Consider the following 26,859-nt stretch of genomic DNA (forward strand, 5'->3'; position numbering starts at 1 on the left):
TTTCATTTTCGGACGTGGCTGAAGTGGATATGTACAACACACATTGTCTTTTGTATTTGCGATTCTAATACTTTTTACTTAAAGAAATATGACCTAGTACCAGGGATACAGTGCTGTTACAAGAAAAATATGTAACTTTTTTTTTTTTTTACATTTCTTTTTGTACGTTTCGGCGGTAAAAATACGCACAGACTTTTTATTTTTCTAGCAGTAGTATTTAACTGCCGTCGGCGGATCCGTGATCTGAAAAATCAAAAATGAGTTGCCTTAGTGCACGAAATACGTTTTGGATATTCAGCCCGTTACTGAATGCGCATCAACGCAGCAGGTTTTTCAGCCAATGAAGGACTTCTGTTGAAGGAACGGCTGTATACTGCATCATACTTCACTTTCAACGTATTGCTGAACTTCAACGTGAACCGAAAGAATTTGTGTCAAACCTTGTGTAAGGTTTTGTCAGACGTGAACGACACTTCCTGTAACCATATATTCTGAATTGACCACAGTGTCATTCAACTTCTCTCACACATGAGCGCTGGGATGTGGTTTTTCAAAGCCCATGTGAACTGTGGGGAAAATATTGAAGCAGGAAATGATGCTTGAATCTGAGCATGGGCATTTCTGACAAATTTACTCTCTTGAATTTTGCAAAGCATTATTTGATTTAGATACGAAATCATGTCACACCAGCTACACAAGTTTAGAGAGACAGACAGAGCTGTCCGTAGTGCTATTTATAGCGATAACGTCGAATCAAAATCAAATTTGACCTTGTTTGCTCAGGTTAACATTCAAAGATTGAAGAGCGTTTGACTCACTGGTTATTTAGCAGTAGTCATTGGTACGTTTTATCGTGTCGCAAGTCTAAAATACTCTAGTGATGCGTTTGGAGTGACGAGAATACACTGATTTTGTTTTTGGTCTTATATGGCTTTTGCAACTGTTGAATAGCTTTCAGATTTTCACCTAATACACAGTCTTGATGACATAAACAGAGTGCAAAAATGAGCACAACCTGCACAAACACCACTTCCCCGATGCCACGCTTTCCTACAACTCTGTCTAGAATATTGGATTTTCAAAATGTGGACTCGTGCCTAGTTTAAAGGCAAAGCATTACCCAGCAGGGAGTATGAAAATGAGGGCTAAATAGAAGTCCATACACAAGCAAATCAACTCTTACACAACCTTTATTCTGACCAGTTCTGCAACTGTGCTTCTGCTTCTCTGCGTGCTTTCAAACTGTGGTGAGCTGTTGAAAGTCAGCGACAGCCTGTACGAATGTAACGGATCCACAATGCAAATGGCAGGAAAAGTTCCTCTTTTGTTAAGTGAGTCTGGGCGTACGGCCTAGCGCTGAGTGCTGCTGTCACTTGACTCGGGCACTAAGAGATCTCTGAAAACCATGCATTAAAAGTAGCACTGCGGCATCTGAAAGGCTAAACAGTTCAGGATGCTCAGTGCTCGATCGTCACAGGCTTTATCAGACCATGACTCAAGTGTGTCAGGTTAGCTGGTTAACCATTGTCAAAGGTCACTGTGGGTCTGGTCAGAAATATATCCTGGATAGGACGCCAGTTCCTCCCAGAGTCTCTAAGACAGTAAATAAAGGAGTAAATTCTAAACCACGTGTTGACCAGCTTCTGGAGTGATTGCCCCCCCCTCCCCCCCCCCCCCCTTTTTTTTTTTTTTTTTTTTTTTTTTGCCTCTGCTACTGAATGGCCCACTGGGTCTCCAAATGAGGAACTGGAGGATCAGGCCTGTTAGAGATACTGTATCTCGAACAATGCTGGTCTTGTGCTCTGACAACACTGACGCGCTATGCTCGGCTGGCCTGAGGGTGAGAGGAGTAGACCTTTAGCAACCACAAGATCGAACTCTGGAGGATCGTTTGACATTTGAATTCAGCCTTTCATTTTGCAGACAATTTTATCCACTTTTTGGCCCTTCTCACACTTCCACACACTTCTACGCAACAAAAGTCCTCAGAGCAGGAAACGCATGACTACTGGCTGCATGTTTTATGAATGAACGTGTTGAGACACTTAAGTATTTTTGATCTCCTGAAAACATTGTTCGCTTCTTTCATTAACTCGTGCGGTTTTTTCACCCGAATGCGACACAACTTTTATTTTCCAGTGTGCCCACTAGCGAACAATGAGCGTTTAAAAAGGCTGAACATTGAAAATCAATCAAAGAGGGGAAAAAGTTACGTTACTGATCGATGTATTCATATTTCTGAAGACTGCTTTCAGTTTCACGTTCACAGATGGTGTGCGAGGTGTGCATGAACAGTGCTGGAATATTGAGTGAGTGATGTGAGGTGGAATATCATTGCTCATTTGCTCTGGTTGAACATGGAAATTACAGTATATCAAATGCTGTTGATTTTGAATAAAAGCACAATACCAATTTAGTATGTGCATATAAATTGAATTATTTTTACTATTCTGATTGTCATTATAATTTTTTTAAGTGACCTAACATGAAATTTTCGTATATGTAAGCCATAAGCAATGTTGTCATGCTTTCAGTTTCACGTTCACAGATGGTGTGCGAGGTGTGCATGAACAGTGCTGGAATATTGAGTGAGTGATGTGAGGTGCACTTAGCCATTTGCATTTTTTTTTCCTTTTCGACTCAATGATTTATTTACACTATTTTCGTCAACTTAACTGACAGTTTGAAGATTTGGTGCACATGCAGACCATTTTTCAGTGCACTTCTCTCAACGTGTTTACTGCCGTCACAGCACACCATCAGAGTTTGAAGGATCTTTGTAGTTGATGCATTTCCTGTTTGGTCACTGAGGTGTGATGGTGTAGGCTGGAGGTCGTGAGCTGAGGTTGAGATGTTTTTAAAAATGGCTCTTTCATGATGCATCAGGTGCTGTGCGTATCAGTGTGTTAGAGATGCACAGAGATCCTGATTAGTTACGTTCATTTTATTTATTTATTTATTTATTTTTTTTATTGAGACTAGATCAGTAAAATAACACGAGGTGCACTGGAAAAGAAGCTGCAGCAATGCAACAACTCCTGAAAAGAAAAAACACACAGGAAATTTCATCATAGCATATTCCCTTGATGCTTTACATTTGCGTCTGGTGTATGAAATGAACACCTGCTTCAGCAAAGATGAGAGTTGTCGAAGCTGTCAGAACTGCTGAATGAAAATGCTGACATGTCAGATGCAGGAATTACATACAGTACCTCAGTGCTACGAGTCTAAATAAAGAACATCCCAGCCATGTGCACACTCCCCCCCCCCCCCCCCCCCCCCCCACACACACACACACACACACAATCCCTTTCCCTTTCTTCCTCGTAGCTCATGTATACTCTTGAGATGTTGCTTGGCTTTCATCCATGACTGTTTTGCTCAAGCAGCAGGAACTGTGTTTTGTGCTAAATTTTCAGATCACTCACAGCATTAATCGGCCACTTATGTCACTTTTAAGGGTCTGGTTTCTCAGGGAGCCTCTATCTCCTGCTCAAGCACTCTCTTCCTCCTGGATTGTGTAACTGCTTATTCTTGATTGATGTCAGCAAAAATATTGTCCAATTTTATTCCTGACTGCCCTCTCACTTTTTTCTTCCATCAGACTGGCGACAAATCACTTCATCTACCTATTATGGTTGATCATTAACTATTAGCGGTTCAGCAAGAGTACTTTTACCCAGTCTATGAGCTAATGCTCTGACGTTTTCAGTTAAAAAAAAAAATCACTCTGGTTTTATCACAGGATGAACATGTGGAATACGAGCCAGTGCGTATGCACAAGGAAACACTTGTCAGACAAGTGAGAACACGACATCCCAAGAAACGTAGTGATTAAGTTCTCGCAAGAGCATGAATGGGTTTGTGATGAATCGAGTCAGTCTCAAACCCTGATGTTCAGATGTTTACTATCTAGATTTCCTCAATCCTATCTCTTGTTTATTTAATAACACTATCCAACTGGTCAATTCAGCAGAAGGGATGCCATCTAATCTGCATTCTTTTTTTGGGGAGGGGGAAATTGTCATGCTGCAGACAAAGGACAGGAAACAACTGGTTAACTGGACTACAGCCAGGTGGTGCTAGTGTACCAGCATCAGCCAGAGATTACATATAATCTCCAGCTTAATTGTCATGTTTTATCTTTTTATGCCTCCGCCACCGTAAGGTGCAGGAGGCATTGTTTTCAGGTTGTCCGTCCGTGCGTGCGTGCGTGCGTCCGTCCCGAAACCTTGTGAACGCGATATCTCAAAGGCTGATGAAAGGAATTTCACCAAACTTTCACCATTTGTGTGCTTTGGGACAAACATGAACTGATTAAATTTTGAGATGAAAAGGTCTAAGGTCAAGGTCACTGTGAGGTCAAATGTCTGTCCGAAAACCTTGTGAACACAATATCTCCAAGGCAGATCAAAGGAATTTCACCAAACTTTCACCATTTGTGCATTTGGGGACAAAGATAAACTGATTAGATTTTGAGATCAAAAGGTCTAAGGTCAAGGTCACTGTGAGGCCAAATGTCTGTCTGAAGACCTTGTGAACACAATATCTCCAAGGCTAATACAAGTAATTTCACCAGGTCAGGATTACTGTGAGGTCAAATGTCCATCCCCAAATCACAACTTAATAAGGTGTGTAGTCTACCGGGCGGAGGCATCCCCATCGACGCCATTGGCGTCGAGTTCTATCTAGTTTTTTTTTTTTTTTTCCCCCCGTGACGTGAGTGTAACATGAACTTTCGTCATGTTGGATAACAGCAGTCTGTCAAGACGCTTCCCAAAAATGTTGAACTGAAACAGTCCATTGAGGAGAAAGGAAAGGGTCATTGAAAAGACTATTTTTGCTTTTGCTGCAGACCCAGAGTTGCACGACCTGACCCAAATGGTCACTACTGTTTTATATTGCACAGTTATGGGAGATGTTATGGGCTTTGTTGTAATTATTGTGGTGTAGCATTGTATCCAGGGTGTGTTCCTGTCTTCCAACCAGTGTTAGGTTCCAGATCCAACACAAGATGAATGAACATGGTGTAGCACGAAGACCTAATCATTTCATTTTTTCACTCTTCCTTCCTCCTTCTCTCGTGGACCTGGATTCTTTTTTTTTTTTTTTGGTCTCTGATTATTCCTTGTGCTTACCTTGCAGCTTAACTTTCCACTTGAGCAAAAAAGTCCATGCCCTCCTTTCTTTCATGTTCTGCTTATTTTCCACACACATCCCTCGCTCCTACCACACTCTCTTTCCCTTGCCTATATCAGTACACCAGGAGTGCTATTGTGAAGCAGCAGCTATTTTTATCCCCATCTCACTTATGCTCATTTCTCTCTTTTCCTCTTTGCTCAGCTCACTTCTACTCTCGGGTACCTCTCTGCATTCTCTCTGCGTTAGCTTTCTGAAAGTAATAAGGTCATGCCCTTGTTTAAGAGACCGAACCTGGCTGAAACACTCAACAGGCAGAATGCAGAAGAGGAGGCCCTGTATGCAGCCTTTAGAATGATGGAAGGGTAGAAAGGGCAGAACGGCTACATGCCATTTAACATGAGTAATGGATTGAGGTAATTCAGTTATGTGTACAATCTATCCCAATTTGCTCTGGTGGTTTTCTCTGGAAACTCCCAAGCTCTTCTCGGCTTTCTAGCTATAATGAAGCTCGTGTGTACTTGACTACATTATGTATAATGTATTATTTCTTTTGTAGCATTGTGTTTAATGTGGTCTTTCTCTTCAAAGAAGTAAACCAAGCACCTGTGATTTAGTGAATCCTTGTCGTTTAAAATAATGCAGACAACAGGAGTGCTCAAAGGTTTTTCTTTTTGCAGATTGAAACCCTTTTAACTTATTTAAAGGAAAAAATATCATAGAACCTTATGGAACATAAAACGATCCACGTGTTGGGTAATTAGTGATATTGTGACAGTAATATTCTGACGATTTATTGCAGCTGTTGAGCTCTGTATTTCTGAAATTTCATACGACATGACTTGCAGCGATCTCATCATGACTGACCCTTCACACGACATGACTAACCGTTTGTGATCAGTTGTTTGAGCGCACGCTACTGTACATGATCGCTCACAGATAAGATGCTCACACTATACAATCTTTAACCTAGAGAGAGGTCCCTTCCGAAGCACACCTCAACCCCAAATCCCGCTTTAGCACGTCAATGGAAAATCGCACTTCTCGGACCCTGCTTTAAGCTGTTTTTTGTCTTGTATTTGTGTACAGAGTATTAAAGGATTTGAATAGTTAATTTCTATTGCTGTTTACATTCTTGTCTTGGTATATTGTGGATTTGTATTTTGTAGAAGAGTAGTTGCACCGGTTTGCACTGCTTTGTTCACTTTTTGCACAACCGCCATGGTACACATTGTATTCTATGATAGCATCGTACTGCACCACTTTCACTATGCGTGCTGCCTAGACTCTGTCACCTTCTCAAAATTGTCTTCTATGAGGATTTTTTTTTTTTTTTTAGCATTTGTATGTACATGCATCATATCAGCTACTGGATGCCTTAATTTTCTTTGGGATGAATATCGATTGATTGATCAATCGAACCACTGAGTTAAGCGACTGCTATAGAGGGCTACTGCATGACGTCCCCGCGCCGCGAGATTTTGTTAGGCGCCATATTGGAAGACCAAGTGATGCACTCACAATATAAAACAAAGTACGAGCGAGAGTAAAATGACACAATGGATGATAATTCTGGTTATGTGAGTACATTACCAGCTGCAGAAAGGGCACGGTATGTGGAGAAACTGGCTGTGATTGATGGGTTTGACCCATATGATAAGACTCGCGGCAAGGGAGAATGGAAACATAAGAAGGACCTGACACCAATTCTGCCATCTGTTTGCTACCCAGACATTGTAAACTATTTGTTGTTTACACCCAGTGCCTACACTGCTGATGACTTGAAAGCCTACAAAGGGCTACAGGCTTACAATTATGTTGTTAGTGGCTTGGGTCGTGATATTACAGCTGTTATTAAGAATAACCTATACATAGTTATGGCCAAGGTAATCTTGTTGATATTTATCTTTTAATAATATATCTTTTCAGTTGAAAAATTAATACTTTTTGTTACTATTAAGGTATCCATAATTTAGGTTAATTTATCCAAATTATACATATGTATTTATGATATATGCCTACACAACAACTATGCTTTATTTATATAATAGGAGGGAGAGCAAGCCCCAAACCATCCTAAATTATTATTATTATTATTAAATTGTAGAAGTCTGGGAGGCTTGCTCCTCATACAGTTATCAACTTGGGGCCAATTTAGCATGTTTTAAATCTGAATTTTTTCATTTTCTTTCTTTTGTATGTACAAATAGTTAAATTTTTATACATGTTCGAAATAAATAAATTCATTCATTCATTCATTCATTCAATTTCTTGCGTTTGCTTACCTCAAAGTGTCCACAGATCATGCACAGACTTATCCATTATATCCACAGTTTTTTGCCGAGTCTCACACAGGTTTCTTTCAAGTCTACTGTTGGGCCAATAAATCATAAATAAAACAGCTCAGATTTGTTTAAGTTGTTTGCCGCTCCACTTTATTCTCGTATTCACATACCGCTGCCGTTATTTCCCCCTAATCACGAGTTTGTTGGTCTTCCAAAATGGCGCAGGGTCTGTTTACTTCCGGTTTCGGGTGACGTCAGTGAAAGGGGTCTATTGGTAAATCTGCAGGTTTTTTTTCCTCTGTTTGTGCATCCATTGTATGTGTGTTGTACCACATGAGTTGTTTTTTTTTTTTTTTCCCCTTTCCCCCTTCTATGTACAGACTGTCTCTTCAAGCTGTGTCCTATGAATCGATACTCAGCACAGAAACAGTTCTGGAAAGCAGCAAAACCTGGCGGCAACAGCACAACTGACACAGTACTTCTCAACAAACTACATGTGAGTTACACATGTGTACACACACATTCAAAATGAGCGTGAACTCCTTAGAACCGCAGATATTTGAAGTCGAGAGCTGGAACTGTACTGTACGTCACTGTTCAGGGTGACCCTTTTAGCCAAATTCTGATACAGTAAGTGAGGAGACGTCCATTTTCCGAACCACAGTGTGATATGCCGTGTCTAGGGGTGTTCTTAGTGTTCATTTGAGCAACATTGCAGAGGATTACTCCATTGAGACCAAGAAAATACGATTCCAGGTCTCGCATACAACAAAGGAGTTTTTGTCTTTGAGTTTTGTGTTTTTGTCTTTGGCCTTCCAGATTGCCATACAGCAAATGGTTAGAAAGAAATTTCTCAGTTTGTCAAAAACAACAGCAGTGAGGTATGCGAATGTACTTGGAATACTGATTTTAGGGAAAACTCTGGGCGGGGGATGAGATTTTAGCCCATTTGTTTCTCATGAGTGTGATGTGTAGATTAGTTCATTCAGGCCAACAGGGTGAAGGTGATGTTGAAATTAAACATGTGCATGTCTCACAGCATGCAGCTGATCTGGAGAAGAAGCAGAATGAATCTGAGAACAGGAAGCTGCTGGGGACGGTGATTCAGTACGGCAACGTTATTCAGGTGAACCCGTCAGTGAGACGCTGAACGACCGCTGATCGTAAATATCTTCGAAACCTGTGAATTTTGTGTGTGCATGTGTGTAACAAGTTGTTGCTTCTGTTCTGCAGTTGTTGCATCTGAAAAGCAATAAATACTTGACGGTAAATAAGCGCCTACCTGCCCTGTTGGAGAAAAACGCCATGCGTGTCACTCTGGACTCTGCTGGAAACGAGGGCTCCTGGTTCTACATCCAGCCTTTCTACAAACTCCGATCTATTGGAGACAGTGTACGTGAACTCCACTGTCTGCTTTATTCTCTAGGAAACACTTTGTCCATTCTAAACCACAGGGAACGGTGTAAGTGTACTCCATTGTATCATTGTGTGCTTGACTCAGCTGGAGACAGTCTCGGTTCTTCAGACAGGTCTTAATTCAATCAAAAAAGTTCTTTAGACCTCCACAAGGGACTGCAAAGCTTCACTGTAGGGTTCAGTCTGAGTGCTTGCTCAGTCAATTTCAGCCATTTGCAGTAGTGTGAACAAATATTCAGCTCAAGACGAAAATTATCCTGTTGTATTGAGTCTACTTTTCATTTATCTAATTGTTAAAATGTCCTAATGTGAAATATTTAAGTTATTCCATGAAATCGAGTCGTACATGAACTGATAGCCGACGAGGCGCGTAGCACCGAGTCTGCTATGAGCCACGTACGATCAGTGAATGGAGTAACTGTTTTTTGTTTTTTTTATTATTATTATTCCATCCGTATTCACTGGATTTTGAGAAATGGAGCAATTTTATTTTTTCTGCAAATTCGATAAATAAAAACTTTCTTTTTTTTTTTACAAAACGTCCGATGATCATTTCCGCTTAGAATGTAAACAAGCCTGCAAAATGACAGGAGCAGTTTGTGGAAAAAATGCTACAATAATAATTCTTGAAAAATAAAAAAAAGTTCTTACCATCAAATACTTTTATTCCATATTGTATTGCCTTTTGAGTTTTTATTTCGTCCTTGGTTGGTTCAGTGACACGCTCCGCCATTTTGTTTTTCTCCACTCACGGTATCGGAGCTGATAGCCTAGTAGTAGAGTAGCCAATCAGAGCGTGCAATTGCTCATATCCAATGACTGTGGGTAGAATAAATTGAATCAGAAGTATGAAGCATGATCAAAAAGTTCCGGGACTGGAACAGTTTTTAGTAACAGTGCGCAAAGTTCTGAGCATGCAGAACCATCATCTGTGCATCCTCGGTTTCCGTTTTGCACTGACAACCCGTTGACCTGTTGCGCTGACTGGTTTAATAAATGCAAGTGGTTTAATGGTAGCGACATTTCTTTTCCTTATGATTTGACGATCTGACTAGCTTCCAGGATTGAAGCAGAGAATTCTACTGCAGAATATATTTTCTGACAAATGAGGAGAACACTGTCTGTATTTCTCTGTGACCACATGTAGATATAAGAGGCTTCAGTCGAGCACTGATTTTGGCTTCCCTGACATGTCGTCTTGTACTGCTTGATTCAACAGAGAGCGAGAATGATCTAATAGCATGATAGCAGGGACAGCAGTCTTCCTTGACTCCTGTGAGATCCCGCACTCTGTTTAAACGCACGAGTCAACTTGGCGAGTTTTTCTGAGCTTGGGCAGCTGTTTTTGACCACACATCCTATATGTGGTCGGGTTTTCGGAGATGCTCGTCTAGTCCGGATTCTGACTGCCCACTCCTGTTTACCCATGTGACGTGTGTTGAGAGTTGGAACAGATTGAGGACCTCTGTCATCAGGGCTATCGGTTGATCATTCATGCTGGTTAAACAGGAAATAAGATACAAGGGGAGAGTGTAATGGGGATAATAGTGTCTGTTGTGTAGATAATGGATTTGCGCATTTCACATATTCCTGTGTAGGCTGTATGAGTCAAGTCAAATATGAATGTGGATTCTGGCCAGAGTTAGCTCATTTATGGGTTGTTTTACAATCAGGGTACGCAAGCTAAAAATCACATTTAACACTTATTATCTTCAATATCAAAAGGCTTGACTAAATAAACTTGGTTGTTTATTGTAGCCCTGTGATAGCTCTATTTACCATGAAAAAAAAAAATTGGTGATAACGTTATTTTTGGTGAATGTATGGCAGTATGTCATATTTAGCAAAATTACTCGTGTCATTTAGAAAAAATGCTTTTTTGACCACAGGTAGCTCTGAAAGGGATGCACTTAAATCATTCTTTATACCATAAAACAAATATTTGGTTCCATATCATTGGAAACATAGTTAAGTTTTAATGTTGAATGCCAGTAAGTTTTCAGACTATTTTGATCAAATTAGTATGTAATTGTGTCAAAAAAAAGTCCTCTCCGAGACAGCTAATTTTTCAATATAAAATAACATATCTAAAATGATTATTTTCATCCTAAAATGTGGTCAAGATATTGGGACATAAATATTAGAGACAACTAACACAAAGCTTACAGCCTTGTATTTAAAAGCACTATGGAAGTAGTGGATTCTGAATTGTCAAAAAAAAAAGTCCTCTCCGAGAATCACTTCATTTGTTTCTCCCAGCCCTGCTTAAAGCTGCACTTAATCTTCTTTATCTTATAGCAGATTACACAAAACTACCATACACACATGTCAAAAAATTACCTGAAATCTGTTCTTTAACTTGTCCTTCACTTAAAAACTGGTACAAGAACCAGTTTGAATCGATTTGAATTTTGGACCCCTGTGACACAAACTTTGTACCCTGATTGTAAAACAACCCTTATTAAGCTTGAGTCCATGCATAGCAGTTACATCAGTTGAAGTACTTGCGTTTGATGAACACAGCCGCTTTATATTAACATTTTGCAGTCTTCGTCCTCAGGTCACTCTGCGCGCGAATGATTTCCCTGCGTAAACAGACCAGAGACAAATCTCGAGCTAATTACACACTGTTTTTGTTTGTAGCAGAGAAAGCACATACACACTACAGGAGGATTTCAAAAGCAAGACCGAGTAAAACTGCTCAAAATATATCCAGTACGTCGGGTTAAGAGGTAATTCAGAAGGTTTATCAATGAGCTTCCGGCTGTCTTCGAGCTGTCCTCAGATTAGCCTCTGTGCTTCTGACTTTACACCTCAGCTGGCAGATCCAGCACACGCTTCCCGTCCTTGTCTTCAGATGGACGTTTTCCAGGGACAAAGCATGCAGCCATGAATTGCTAATTCTCCCCATAAATAGTTTTGGAGAGCATGTAATTTTGTCAGGCCAATTCTACTGAGCCAATCCAGTCTTTTTTTTTTTTTTCCCCCCCTTCCCCCCTCAATGTCTTGGCTCATATTTTTGTAAACAGCAACTCCACACCTGTTCCAGGCAAGTGACACAATACAGCCCTTGGTTACTCGGATCGCATGAGAACCACATGGTGGAAAGTTTATTGCAGTTAAATAGCGATGTGTTTCCTTCATGTTTTAATGCATCTCGTGTTTTGTCAAATTTTTATTGAAAAGAGGGAGGGGAAGGCTAAAAGGAACTTTTTTTTTTTAAATTTAAATTTAGTTATACCATAGATTTTGCAGGAGATCAGATGACATCTTCCTGTTCTTATACAATTCTATAGGAGTTGGTTTTGTGAAACTGTGATGAAATTGTGTGTAAATTTCCCTGCAGGTGGTGATTGGAGACAAAGTGGTGTTGAACCCTGTAAATGCTGGACAGCCTCTTCACGCCAGCAGCCATCAGCTGGTGGACAATCCAGGGTGCAACGAGGTCCGGTCTTCCTCTCAGCCTGACATAAATTAGGAAACACAATCAAGGCTATTTAAAAAAAAAAAAAAAAACAAGTTTATATCTGAGATTTATTATTCTCACACAATCTGTTGCGATCTAGGACATGGCAAAGAAATGTCATTACAAGTTATACCACGATAATCTCCACTGGCCTCGTCATGCTTTCATAGTTACTCAGATATTGGGCTCGTTGGTTCGATCAGAGGCTTCATAAGAATGCAGCAGATTTGTTCTTCCTCCCCCTGCTCGTGTGTCGCCACTGACCTTTCATTTCCTTTCAGTCGCTTCACTAAATAAGGACTGGGAGTCTTTTGGAGGCATTTATTTGTCTCCGTTTGTTTGTGTGAGAGATAATAATTCTCTTTGTGCTCTTAATAATAATGTTTGTCAGTTTTGTGATTTTTTTTTTTTTCTATCTTCGGACTCATAAAAGTTATTAAATCACGTCTTATGCTGTCCAGGTGAATTCAGTAAACTGCAACACTAGCTGGAAAATAGTCCTCTTTATGAAATGGAGTGACAACAAGGAGGTCATTCTGAAAGGGGTATGTAGTTCAAAGCACAAGAAACTCTGGATTGAAACCTGAATGGAAATATTAGCTGTTTGAAGATGTAAATAGAAAGTGATATATACCAGCTCTACTTTCCACATAATGAGTAGGAGCTAAAAATTGTCTTGTTCCACTGGACTTGCTTCTCTCATAGGGTTTTCTTTTGTCACCCAGGGTGATGTGGTGCGGCTGTTTCATGCCGAACAGGAGAAGTTCCTAACGTGTGATGACTACAGGAAGAAACACTATGTCTTTCTTAGAACCACCGGGCGTCAGTCTGCTACTTCAGCCACCAGCAGCAAGGCACTGTGGGAAGTGGAGGTGTGTAATGGACGCACATTACCTTTACTATTCGATATTCATTATTTCAAACTGCTTAACTGGAGAGCATTTCGATTTTACATTTGAATACGCTGAATTTCGTTTCTATGCAGCGATCAGATTTTCAGTTTCTCATGTTTGTACATGCTCAGGTGGTTCAGCATGACCCATGTCGAGGTGGTGCTGGTTACTGGAACAGCTTGTTCAGGTTTAAGCACTTGGCCACAGGACACTACCTGGCTGCAGAGGCGAGTAGCGAGGTGTGTTCTGCTTCTGGATGCTCAATCTCTCCTTTCTCTCTCCTCTCTCCACCAGTGATTCAGCCTTGACCCCCAGAGATCTCATCTCATTATCTCTAGCCGCTTTATCCTGTTCTACAGGGTCGCAGGCGAGCTGGAGCCTATCCCAGCTGACTACGGGCGAAAGGCGGGGTACACCCTGGACAAGTCGCCAGGTCATCACAGGGCCGACACATAGACACAGACAACCATTCACACTCACATTCACACCTACGCTCAATTTAGAGTCACCAGTTAACCTAACCTGCATGTCTTTGGACTGTGGGGGAAACCGAAGCACCCGGAGGAAACCCACGCGGACACGGGGAGAACATGCAAACTCCGCACAGAAAGGCCCTCGCCGGCCACAGGGCTCGAACCCGGACCTTCTTGCTGTGAGGTAACAGCGCTAACCACTACACCACCGTGCCGCCACCCCCAGAGATGTGTCTGATAATTTAATTCGATACGAGGTGATGTGAAGCTGCTTGGAGTTAATTTCTGCTCTGTAAAAATGAATAGTGGGCTGTGGAGGAGATGTAAACGTTCCTTCAAAAACTGCAGCTATCAGAAAATGACCAAATTAAATGTTGAGTGCATCTCAAGTTAGCTGTCTCATTTCTTCTGCAGACATCAGCTCATGTCAGACTGCTGTGGCTCGACAAGATTTTGGTGCTGTTTATTTTAGTCGAGACTCGGAAGGAAAAAATGTCAGAGAAAATAAAACCTACATATGATGCCTCAAGGAAAAAACCCAATGTCAATCTCGAATATGTATATCAGTTGATTCTGCTGTTAAGCTCACAAATTAGATATTTTTCCTGAATCATTTAGCACATTGGGGCGGCACGGTGGTGTAGTGGTTAGCGCTGTCGCCTCAAAGCAAGAAGGTCCAGGTTCGAGCCCCGTGGCCGGCGAGGGCCTTTCTGTGTGGAGTTTGCATGTTCTCCCCGTGTCCGCGTGGGTTTCCTCCGGGTGCTCCGGTTTCCTCCACAGTCCAAAGACATGCAGGTTAGGTTAACTGGTGACTCTAAATTGAGCGTAGGTGTGAATGTGAGTGTGAATGGTTGTCTGTGTCTATGTGTCAGCCCTGTGATGACCTGGCGACTTGTCCAGGGTGTACCCCGCCTTTCGCCCGTAGTCAGCTGGGATAGGCTCCAGCTCGCCTGTGACCCTGTAGAACAGGATAAAGCGGCTAGAGATAATGAGATGAGATTTAGCACATTGTATGAATTATGAGGTATGGTCGAGCAGAGAATTGCAAAACTATGCATTTATATTCACAGACAGGAAAGAAAGGAAACATTATTTGCCTTGCGCCCATTTTGAGCCCACATCGTTTTCGGTTACTTAACACTCAGGCATCTGAATGTGTTGCATTGCATCTCATTGTGCATATGTTTTCAGGTGAATCCGGACGATGAGGAGGAGTCTCAAGAGTCTCGTTCCTCAGTAAGTACTTGCATGTCGTATTTTTAAAATCCTGTCTCATTTTGTCTCTACAGTTTGTGTCTTATTTGCTTTGAGTCCTGATCTAAATTGTGTACTGGATCTTGTTTTCTGCTCCAGGTGGGTGATTTTATCCCCTTTAACTTCCAGGTACTTTCCATAAGTCAGTTAGAATCCATTTGCAATGAAATTTCCCCCATTTTTTTTTTTTGTTCTCATTATGCTTGTACGCATAACTCGGGATCTCAGTGCACTGTACAAAGCTCAGTATTCTTAGTACGTAGCTAAGTGTCGTACATATTCTTTTGTGCATTTGATGCAGTTGTAGCTCTGTACATTCGCTGTATGTGCCATTCTTTATTTTTGTACATTTTAAGCTTTATGTAAAATCATGTCCTTGTGTAGAGTGTTTGTGTGAGTCATGAACTTTTGTTATTAGGTTAAAAACATTCCTTCGTGGTTAAGAATGTCTGTCTCTTAGAGTGTTCAGACAAGTGAAAACGGTGGTGTTGGTTCTTAACGTTGGTTAGAATTGCCCATGAGTCAAACAAGTGCTGAAGGTGCAAGAGCAAGATAACAATTTGTTTTTGTTTACATTACGTTTCACTGAAAAGCACTTTGTATAAAGTGTCTGAAATTTATTTATTTATTTTTTAGTCAGTTGTTCAATAGTGCACTGGTTGGATTAATGCACATTACGATAAACACAAGGTGTTCAGCTGACAAAAAATGCCTGCAATACCAAGGCCAACCTGCAGATGGCAGTATGACACCACTCAACAAAGCTCTTCCCTTCCTTGAGTGGCTCTGACCAGGGTGACGGCAAATGGTTTTTTCCTCGTCAAGGCTACCAAGCTGTAGATGTTAGTTTTGTATCTGCACCCTTGACTGACTTATGTATTTTTTTTTTCCCCCTTTTCCCTCAGACACATTACATTTTATACAAAACTGAGTTTTACTGAATATCTCGTGTCATAGTCAAGGTTCAGAATGTTTAGGAAGGTGGCGCATGGTCTTTTTTTAATGTAAAGATGAATATCACTGTACTCAATATTTGGCACAGTGGCGTCATTCATGTGAAAGGCTTTTGTGTGCGTGTCTGACGTTAGTACTGCTTGCTGACCTCTTGGTTGCTGAGTTTCCATGGTAATGAAGTGTCTTCTGTCTCAGCTGGACTTGGAGCATGAGGCTTTACGAGCTCGTCTGCGCACGCCCAACGAGAAGGTCATGTACACCCTCATTTCTGTCCCTGACGGCAATGACATCTCCTCCATCTTTGAGCTGGACCCTACCACCCTTAGAGGAGGGGATTCCCTGGTACCCAGGTATCTCACCATAGTTTTTCACTAAACTTTAAAATATGTGATGATGTATCATGTAAAATCAAAAGTTTTTATTTTTATACACTAAATATTTCCAAAACGGCCAGCACCGTCATTCCCACACTCACTCGCTTTGTTAATTATCCCTTTGAAAGCATTGGTAATAATGAATACATTGGGACTAGTTTGTGATATGAGTGATTCCACGCTTATGGGTACTGAAATGGGGACATGAACTTATTTTTAAAAATTCACCTAAAACCATTTCTTTTTTTTTACCATCAGGTCACAAAACATGTAATCTTTAATGAATGATATGTTAAAAGATAACTTTAATTTTCTGAGATGTAATAAAAACATATTTATATGCCAAAGTATGGCGGCACGGTGGTGTAGTGGTTAGCGCTGTCGCCTCACAGCAAGAAGGTCCTGGGTTCGAGCCCCGGGGCCGGCGAGGGCCTTTCTGTGTGGAGTTTGCATGTTCTCCCCGTGTCCGCGTGGGTTTCCTCCGGGTGCTCCGGTTTCCCCCACAGTCCAAAGACATGCAGGTTAGGTTAACTGGTGACTCTAAATTGACTGTAGGTGTGAATGTGAGTGTGAATGGTTGTCTGTGTCTATGTGTCAGCCCTGTGATGACCTGGTGACTTGTCCAGGGTGAACCCCGCCTTTCGCCCGTAGTCAGCTGGGATAGGCTCCAGCTTGCCTGCGACCCTGTAGAAGAATAAAGCGGCTACAGATAATGAGATGAGATATGCCAAAGTCAGAACGTAACAGAAGTGTTGTGGACATATTCTCAATTTTAACAATGTAGAATTACTTTTTGAAACATAGGAAGGTGATGTTTTAGCAAATATAATTAAACATGTGTAGTAGAATAAACATACACATTCTTTCAATAAGATTAACATGGTATATAGCTAGATTGTAATTAATTTGTAACAGACGCGAGATGGACAATCGTAACAGAAGTAATGTAACAGACATCATTTTGGAACTCATAGGCTTGACTTTGGCATATAAATGTTTTTATTACATGTCAGAAAATTAAAGTTATCTTTTAACATATCGTTCATTAAAGATTACATGTTTTGTGACCTGATGGTAAAAAAAAAATGGTTTTAGGTGAATAAGTTCATGTCCCCATTTCAGTACCCATAAGCGTGGAATCACTCATATGTCAATTAAAAAAAAAAATCCCCGGCCTGTATCGGTTGTCTGGAATCCCAAGGCAGGAAACAGTTGTTGAGGTGTCGGGGGTTAATCTGGGTTCCAGTGTGAGCAACGGAACCCAAGCGAGGGCTCTGTAATGCAAGAGTGTTGTCAGTGCAACAAAGCCAATAGCACTGATTTTTCTCTCCTGCTCCATGGGACCCCTGGGAAAGGGTACTGCTTCGCATAACCTTAAATTTTTCCACACAAAGATTTGTAATTGTCTGTGGCACTCGTTTGAGCTGATTCGCTTCTGTTTTAAGTCTCTTGACAAAACCTTGGACCTCCAATCTGTGTTGGGTAAAGTGGCACACCAGGAGAAAAGGGGGGTGGGAGAGATTTGGGGATGGATGGATGGATGGATGGATGGATGGATGGATGGATGGAGGGAGGGGGGATGGATGGCTGACCAGCATTTTCATTTTTGCTTTGAGTTAACAAACTGAGATATGATCATCTTTGCTATGGCTGTTTGAACAGTTTAAAAAATACAGCCATGGCTATGAAAGACAGTATTAATGATGATTCTTCTTCTTCCTCATTATTATTATTATTATTATTATTATTGTTTATGGGATATTATTTTATGGTCAGAATGGTTGGTTAAATTATGGTCAGTAGTGTGTCATGGTTTTATTACACTAATAGAGCTTTTAATATGAAAATACTGAGCATTATTGTGATTTTTGTTCTTTTTCTTCTACAGCTTTGTTTTGAGTCTAAATTCATATGTGGATCATTTTGGAAATTTTGAGGCATTATTTAGGGTTTATTTATCTGTGTGCGTGTGTTGCATGATACAGTTGTGATCTGAGTCCAGTTACCTTGTACCATGAGTTATATTGTGTTCTGAATGCTAGTGACTCATGTTTTACTTAACGTCAGAAAGCTGCACGTAGACACGCACAGACTTTCTCACTCTCTCTCTCACTCACACACACACACACACACACACACACACACACACACACACACACACACACACACACTTTTACTGGTATGTGCCTTCACAAAATTCCAACTTATCCAAGTTGCGGTCTACATGTGGTGTTCTGCTTGTGGGAATGTGTGTGGGAGAGAGGGAGGGAGTGTGTGCGCGTGCGTGCATGTACGCGCATGAGTGTGCATTTACTAGCACATACCCTCATAAAGGCTTCCACTGAATTCTGACCTCATCATGTGAAAAATAGACAGGAAAGCCCCACCTTCAGAGAAGGCCAGAATCCGTGGTCACCATTCCGCTGTGTTTCATCCCGTTTAATTTCGTCTCCTCTCCTGATGGCAAGCGTAGACCAGATGTTGCGCAACATGGTGTAGTTATACAGCCTGTTATCTGGAAAGCATCCCTGTTATGATGAACTCGGCCTTTTGTTGCAATCTCACTATTGAATTTGAACCAGATTCCGACTCTGAGCATGGCCGATCAGGATTCAGGGCCCGGCCTCCATGTCCCACTCATGAGTGTCTGCTCCCCTGCTGAATTTCAACCTGGCTTTCATTATCCACAGATGAGTGGGGATTTTTATCGAATCTATCCCACCTGGGTGTCCTGTTCGAATGGGTGTTTTTTTTTTTTTTTAAATTGTTTAAGTTAGAGTTAAACAAACCACATTTTCAGGATCAGAATTGGGTGCAAAGAATCAACTACGAATAGAACCTAAACTTTTCATCATCTATTAATAATTTCTGAACATCTCATGGGAGGTTAGGAATGTTACTTTTGGGGTATGTGTAAGTGCATTCTGTGTTAATCATAAATGAGTGTGTGTGTGTGTTCCATGAAGAAAACTAAGCTTGTATCTCTACTCGCTTGAGAGCTCAGCGTACCAGACTATTAATACTGCTATAGTTCCTCTCATCCTTCCGTTTATGCTTTGAGCACTAGATTTTATGATCTACTGTGGCTAGTAGATGCTTTTGATAAACTTAGTTGTGATTCTGTGTGTGTTTGTGTGTGGGAGAGAGATCAGTGTGGTCTGAGTTCACAAGATAACGAAGAAGTGTTGTGTGTTTATCAAGTTGTAATCTGCATGCTGTCCGTCTTGCAAAATGGCCACTCAAACACATGAACGCCTCTTGGCACAAAGAGAGCTTTAAGCATGACTAATTAATGTGAGTGCCCAGAGTGCGCGTGTGCGCGCACACACACACACAAAGGTAAGCCTGTTGATGAGATGGGTCATTACGCAACCTGGCCTAAATACAGTCAGTGTCTGTCCATGCTGGTAGCCCAATACTCCGTTTGTGTGTGTGTGTATATAAAATGTGTGCGTGTGTATGTATATATATATATATATATATATATATATATATATATATATATATATGAGAGAGAGAATGTGTGTGTGTGTGTGTGTATAAATAAAAGAAATAATTTATTCTTGCATGAATGAAAGATGAGGCGGAAGGTTGTTTCGGGTCACTCTCTGTATGTGTGACTGTTTAACTGCCAACTTCATGAAGCAGAAAAAAATATCAGGAGGTCAGTCAGTGGTGGGAGGCGCTGTAGTTCCCCAAGAGGATGTGTTTGCACACTGACGCAGAGGTGCAGGATCAGAACAATACAGTCTTTGATAACTGGCAGGTGTGTGTTTTTGAGCAAGTGCCATAAATTCTTAGAGTTTACATAAGGATTGTGCAACTAACATTTGCCTAAATACACACGTTTGGTGATCTGGGGCTTGTCTGAACTCATCTTGACTGTTAATTCAGCTTCTGAAGAATTTCACAATAAACCATTTTAGATGAGATGGACTTGAAAAGCACAAGGCTGATCCTGAAGTTTATCCTGAAATCACAGGAAAGTTCAGGAGCAGTGTCAAGGATGGGTTAAAATAGCAAATTAGTTCTCTCCCATGGCTGACCTTGATGACTGTTTTAGAAAACCCTGTTTCCTCAGTGAGTGTGACCAGCCTGTTGGTCACACCACACAGCAGTGCTTATCTCTCTCTGAAAGACACCCTGAATTTTCTGCCTTAAGTGTCTTGTCTTCACACCAGAAATTTAATCTGAGTCACATGTGTCGCCCTGGGGATGCAGGCATCTGCAAGGGCTTTTTGCTCCTTGACTTCATGATGCTCAGAGACTCACATGACTGCCTTGTCTACACTGGGTGGCTTTCCTTCAAGCAAATCTGAAGTACACCAAACGGTTGAAATTAATCTGAGCGTTTGCTGAAATATATCTTCTTATACCCCAGCTGTCTCTCTGTGTGAAGAGTGTCTGCACTCTGGAAAATAAACGTCTCAGTATGTCGCACAGACTGCGCTGTTTATCAAAACTGAAAATTTTTCTCTTTATAAAGCACTTTCACTTTAAAATATCGCCTCAAGTAAATAAATGTTTATGAATAGCGTGTTACGAAAAGCACTGTGTCACCTGGTTAATTACACGATGGGAAAATCTTCAACATGTTTACCAATGTTTTTCTGTTCGGTCATGACCGCCTGCCTTGAGGATAGAAGCACTGAGCGTATCTGTGTTTTGCTTGTTCAAGCGGTAACTCGCTGTGCTGCTGCTTGGCTCACTTTACATGATCTTTATTGGAGTTGTTGTGTTTTGTGGTGTATTTTGTCATCCAGTCATGTTCGTTTCTCGTCGGTCATAACTCCCTTTGTTTAGATATTTGTCTGGCAATTTAAGTTGGGTCACTTTTGTGAATAAGTTGTAATGATCTGTGTTTAGAGGACATAAAACAATTGTAATTAAAGCACTTGAAATTATCAGATGTATTTCTTGTGGTCTTGAGTCTGTGATTGAGTGCACGTGTTTTCTTTAGGAACTCGTATGTGCGATTGCGGCACCTGTGCACAAACACGTGGGTCCACAGCACCAACAACCCCATCGACAAAGAGGAAGAAAAACCTGTCATGCTTCGGGTAACTTTATCCCTTATTGCTTGGATAACTAAGATGATCCAGTGGTGTTTGTGTATCAAAGTGCATTCGATCAACTGTGATTAGATGGTTAAAAAGAGATTAATCGTAAACCACGTTTTCAGAATAAAATCTGTTGCTGCTCTATCTAGATTGGCACATCTGCTGTCAAAGAAGACAAGGAGGCCTTTGCTATCGTGCCCGTCCCCCCCGCTGAGGTCAGGGACTTGGACTTTGCCAATGATGCGAGTAAAGTGTTGGCGTCTATTGCTGGTAAACTGGAGAAGGGCACTATTACACAGAATGAAAGGAGGTAGGACCCGAAGGCATGTTTGTCTTGAGTGGGGAAAGGTTAAATGAGCATTGATGCAATAGGTTATGTATTTATAGCAGTCATCAAGTGTTATACAGTATACTCAGAGGGCCCAGATTTTTTATTTTTGAAGGGTTAAACACCATATTCGACTGCTCCGAGAAGTTAAATCTCTCTATCATTATAAGAGCAAACTGAAAGAATTTTAGTGTGATAATGCAATGAATCACATTCAGTTAAGTTTGTAATTTTTTTTTCCATATTTGTAGCACCTGGTTCGCCTTGGGCTTGCTGTGCTGTGTATTGTATAAATGGCGAGGATAGCTAGCTGTGTGCATCGTTTTCTTCATACGTCACGAAAACAAACGTGTAATTCCTCTTCAGCACCTATGAATGAATCTCTGTCAGTAAAACAGTGAGCGAGTGTGTTTTGTGCGATTTAAAAATTGCTGTCTTCGTGTCATATAATGATTAATATAGAATATTGCCAATAACAGGCATGTGTCTGAAATGAGAGTAGTAATCTTTTTTGACACAGGATGACTGGCTTACAAGCCATTTTCAAATCCTGAGAGCCACCATGTTGGAATTATTCCAAATTGGAACCTGCATTGGAGAGAGGTCGATCATTGGGGAGCAACTACACGAGAATAGAGTTTCTAAACAAAACATGCATGCTGAGGGGGGAAGAAAAGTTATTGTAACCTTGCCCAAGTGCAGGACCTTAAACTCGTACAGGCATGAAAATCCGCTCATCGGAATTTAGAAATAAGTTAGGACATGTAGGCTCAGTAATTGGTTTATAAAGTGTTACAATGAACCTTAACTTTAAACTTGTATTCAAGACCCTTCGTAATGATATTTAGTTGAAGAAAAATTCTGAGATAACTAGTAAATAACGCGATTTCTAATTGATTTTATCTGTAAAACGCATAATTCGTTTTTGGAATGCATAGATAATTGAATATCTGCTTTTTTTTGCGCAACATGTGAGGAGATGATCTCTTACCTGATACCACAAGTGGAAATTTTGATCTTGTTCATAATGTTGGATGAAATCCAGTCAATATTATCTGCAAAACTAGTTGTATAGACATATTTTTACAAAATCTAATTTAAGATTCTTGATAAATGACATGACGTCTTGTTGCAGTTTTACAGATAGGTTTGCAAACAAGCGGACTAAAAATAAGTTAGACCCTAAGTGGATGAGTTGATGGGCTTGTGCCTCTTGTGTTCCCTGGGTGTTTGTGCAGGTTTGTGACCAAGCTGCTGGAGGATTTGGTGTTCTTTGTGGTGGACATCCCCAACAGTGGGCAAGATGTGCTGGAGATTATGGTAAACAAGCCGAACCGCGAACGCCAGAAACTTATGCGGGAACAGAACATCCTCAAACAGGTGGAGCTGTTATATATTACACTTTTTCACTTCTTAGTTGCATTTTTGCACAGTGAGATGTCGACACATCACTGTGCCAATGATTCCACTTGACCGTTAATTGTGTGCATGATCGTGTTTGTTTTTTTAGCCTTGATGTGTTTGCCCATGTTGTCATTTCTTCTCACCGTAGATCTTTAAGCTCCTGCAGGCTCCGTTCACAGACAGTGGTGACGGGCCCATGCTCCGATTGGAGGAGCTTGGCGATCAGAGACACGCACCTTTTCGGCACATTTGTCGGCTGTGTTACCGAGTGCTCCGCCATTCCCAGCAGGACTACAGGAAGAACCAGGTGGCTGACACGATCAGCTCGGTTTTAATTACACCTGTGACTTGTGCTGTACGATAGTGTATGAGAGATATTAACATTTACACCCTCATCCAGAGTGACTTACAAAGGCCCTTTTTATTCTTTATCAAAACAAAGGCCCATAGAATTGGTAGAAGAGGTTGATGAGGATTTCAGGGTAGCTCGGGGGCTGCTTAGGTTGTGGCTTAGTAGACAAGCGTCAATGTTTTAAATATGATGTGGGCACCGACAGGGAGCCAATGGATGAAATACAGCAACACTGAAAGAGTACGGCCTTCGATTTTATTTAAGATAAGAAGTTTCACAAAGTAATATTTTGTGCAACTGATCCCAAGCAGGGCGGCACGGTGGTGTAGTGGTTAGCGCTGTCGCCTTACAGCAAGAAGGTCCGGGTTCGAGCCCCGTGGCCGGCGAGGGCCTTTCTGTGTGGAGTTTGCATGTTCTCCCCGTGTCCGCGTGGGTTTCCTCCGGGTGCTCCGGTTTCCCCCACAGTCCAAAGACATGCAGGTTAGGTTAACTGGTGACTCTAAATTGACCGTAGGTGTGAATGTGAGTGTGAATGGTTGTCTGTGTCTATGTGTCAGCCCTGTGATGACCTGGCGACTTGTCCAGGGTGTACCCCGCCTTTCGCCCGTAGTCAGCTGGGATAGGCTCCAGCTTGCCTGCGACCCTGTAGAACAGGATAAAGCGGCTAGAGATGATGAGATGAGATGAGATGATCCCAAGCATGTGCACTTCCTTCCAAACCTCACACATTTGACTTAGCAGATCAAGCATGAATTCATCTCTGACAGAACTCATGAGTTGAGCCAGTTGAGCTCTTATTTGGTAATATATCCTGCATGCACATGAGTTTAAGCGAATGCTGCTTTGATTGGTTTCTGTTGGTGGGGGTGAAATGTTCAGTTTTATTTATTTATTTATTTTTAATAAAACACCGCTGAAGGTGTGAGATGCTGCTTACTCGGAAATGTGATAAGAATCATTGACACATACGCTGCCTGGCCAAAAAAAAAAAAAGTTGTACATGCCCATATTTAGTTAGACTGCCTTTTGCTTTGATTGCAGCGCACATTTGTTGTGCCATTGTTTTGACAACCTTGTGCAACATTACAACATTAATTTCCATCCAGAGTTAATTTTTCACCAGGATCTTGCCTCGACTCTGGGAGAGTTTAACCACTCTGTAAAGTCTTCTCCAGCATCCCAAAGATTCTCAACAGGGTTAAGGTCAGGAAACTGTGGTGGCCAGTTGATTTGTGAAAATGATTACTCGTGCTTCCTGAAACACTCTTTGACAAGTTAGAGCCCTAATTTTATGCCGGTGCCATCGGGGAAGAAAAAAAAATCCATTGATGTGGTGATCTGGTCATTCGGTACCTTCAGGTCATCAGCTGACTTCGTTTTGTTGCTCCATAACATTGCTGAGCCTCCAACTGAATCAACCCCAAATCATATCACTGCCTCAAGAGGCTTGTACAGTGGTCACAATGCATGACGCGTTGCTTCATGAACTTCCCTTCTTACCCTGACACACCCATTGCTCTGGAATAGGGTCAGTCTGGACTCATCAGACCACATGACCTTTTCCCATTGCTCAGAGTCCAATGGCCACACAGCTGTTTCGTCCCAATCCTGTGAGTTCTCTTCACATTGTGCATGTGGAAATGCTCCGAATTTCACTATTAAACATAGCCGTGAGTTGTACAGTCGAGTGGGTTCGTTAGTTTGTTCGTTTATTTTTAACGATTCAACTTCACTGAACATTTAACTGCTCTCCAATCACAGTCAGGATTTTTTCTAACCGCGTTTCTTCCGTGAAGTTGACGGAACAGCATTATCCTTTCAGGGTTTAATACTGTGTTGGATAGTTCCGAACCCAGTTCTTCATTTCAGTAATCTCCTTAGTTGTTTTCTTTGCTTGATGCAGGCCAGTACTTTGACCTTTCTGAAACACAGTAACCTCTTTTCTACAACCGCCGGATACGTCTTCCTACATGGTCATTTAAGAAACGAGAAGCTACTCACTGAATCATCTCATCTCATTATCTCTAGACGCTTTATCCTGTTCTACAGGGTCGCAGGCAAGCTGGAGCCTATCCCAGCTGACTACGGGCGAAAGGCGGGGTACACCCTGGACAAGTCGCCAGGTCATCACAGGGCTGACACATAGACACAGACAACCATTCACACTCACATTCACACCTACGCTCAATTTAGAGTCACCAGTTAACCTAACCTGGATGTCTTTGGACTGTGGGGGAAACCGGAGCACCCGGAGGAAACCCACGCGGACACGGGGAGAACATGCAAACTCCGCACAGAAAGGCCCTCGCCGGCCATGGGGCTCGAACCCGGACCTTCTTGCTGTGAGGCGACGGCGCTAACCACTACACCACCGTGCCGCCCCTCACTGAATCAGTTAGGCTTAAAATAATTGTTGCCAGCTTAAACATGTTAATCACTGCAGAAATTATCTGATTAAAGGCTCTTAAGTATTTGCTTATTGAAATACAAATTATTATTTGGGGGGGGGTAAGATCTCACAAAACGATTATAGCTAACATGTCTGATGGAATTAGTCATTTAAAATACTAATTTGGAGTTTACTTTGATCAGGGGTGGTTTTACTTTCCATAAATACTCTATTTAAAGCACCATCATGTTGTCAGGATTTATTTTGATGGCCCTGATGGTACACCATCACGCTTTTACGGCATGTACTCCAGACACTCATCATGGAAAAACTGTATCGAAAAAGCAAAAAATAGACTCCAAGTCAGACTCTGAGGACCGAAATACTTCCTGTGTCTCATTTGCAGAATGTCATTGTTCTGTCACAGCATTATTTTATTCTGTATCGCACAGCAGTGCTGTTTTGTGAACTTTACCTCCACAGAGATTGATACACTGTCGAATCGATGCGTATTTGAGAGGATTTTATGAGCTTGGATCATTAGGTTCTGACATGGTAGCTCTCTGAACAATGCCAAGGTTATTGGATTTAAGACTCTGTCTTGTGTTTTGTCCAGACGAAGCTTTTAGACCTTATCTCTGCCTGAAGGGTAAGCATGGGTTCCTGAGTCTGACTGCATCTGGTGGTCTGTCATAACCTCCTGTCTGGTGCTGTCGAATATTATAAAGAATAGTTTTATAGTCTGCAGGTGTATGCAGTAGTAGCTGTCTCCCAAGAAAGAGAAATTATATACGTGCACTGGTTTTTGCTTTCAAGGCCATACAAGGCAGAGAGCTCACTGTTTGACTCATCTTAGCATTTACCTGTAACTACTTGTGGCCACTCATACTACCACATCGTGCAGAGTCTGCATTGCCACACCACAGAGAATCACAGCACCACACAGCGCAAATAAAGTGTTGAAGGACCAGGGCAGAATGAATGTCCTTTTCTTTGATGAGAGCAACACAAAAAGAGAAAGCAAACCTGCAGATAGACCTTGTTAGGACGTGTCTTAGCGTCTGTTTTCTCA

At 41.5% G+C, this 26,859-nt stretch overlaps 1 protein-coding gene across 1 annotated transcript in view; it reads left to right on the plus strand.

Annotated features, from left to right (window-relative positions):
* itpr1b (inositol 1,4,5-trisphosphate receptor, type 1b) overlaps window positions 1-26,859 on the plus strand; it is a 167,953-nt gene that overhangs the window by 22,532 nt on the left and 118,562 nt on the right. The window contains 13 exon segments of the mRNA XM_060910776.1: window positions 7,805-7,920; window positions 8,464-8,550; window positions 8,658-8,816; window positions 12,187-12,285; window positions 12,768-12,851; window positions 13,032-13,178; window positions 13,331-13,438; window positions 14,864-14,908; window positions 16,076-16,230; window positions 21,215-21,314; window positions 21,464-21,624; window positions 22,881-23,022; window positions 23,195-23,353. Coding sequence (XP_060766759.1) covers window positions 7,805-7,920; window positions 8,464-8,550; window positions 8,658-8,816; window positions 12,187-12,285; window positions 12,768-12,851; window positions 13,032-13,178; window positions 13,331-13,438; window positions 14,864-14,908; window positions 16,076-16,230; window positions 21,215-21,314; window positions 21,464-21,624; window positions 22,881-23,022; window positions 23,195-23,353 — 1,562 coding nt within the window.

This window comes from Neoarius graeffei, chromosome 26, assembly GCF_027579695.1.
Source record: "Neoarius graeffei isolate fNeoGra1 chromosome 26, fNeoGra1.pri, whole genome shotgun sequence".
Lineage (NCBI taxonomy): Eukaryota > Metazoa > Chordata > Actinopteri > Siluriformes > Ariidae > Neoarius > Neoarius graeffei.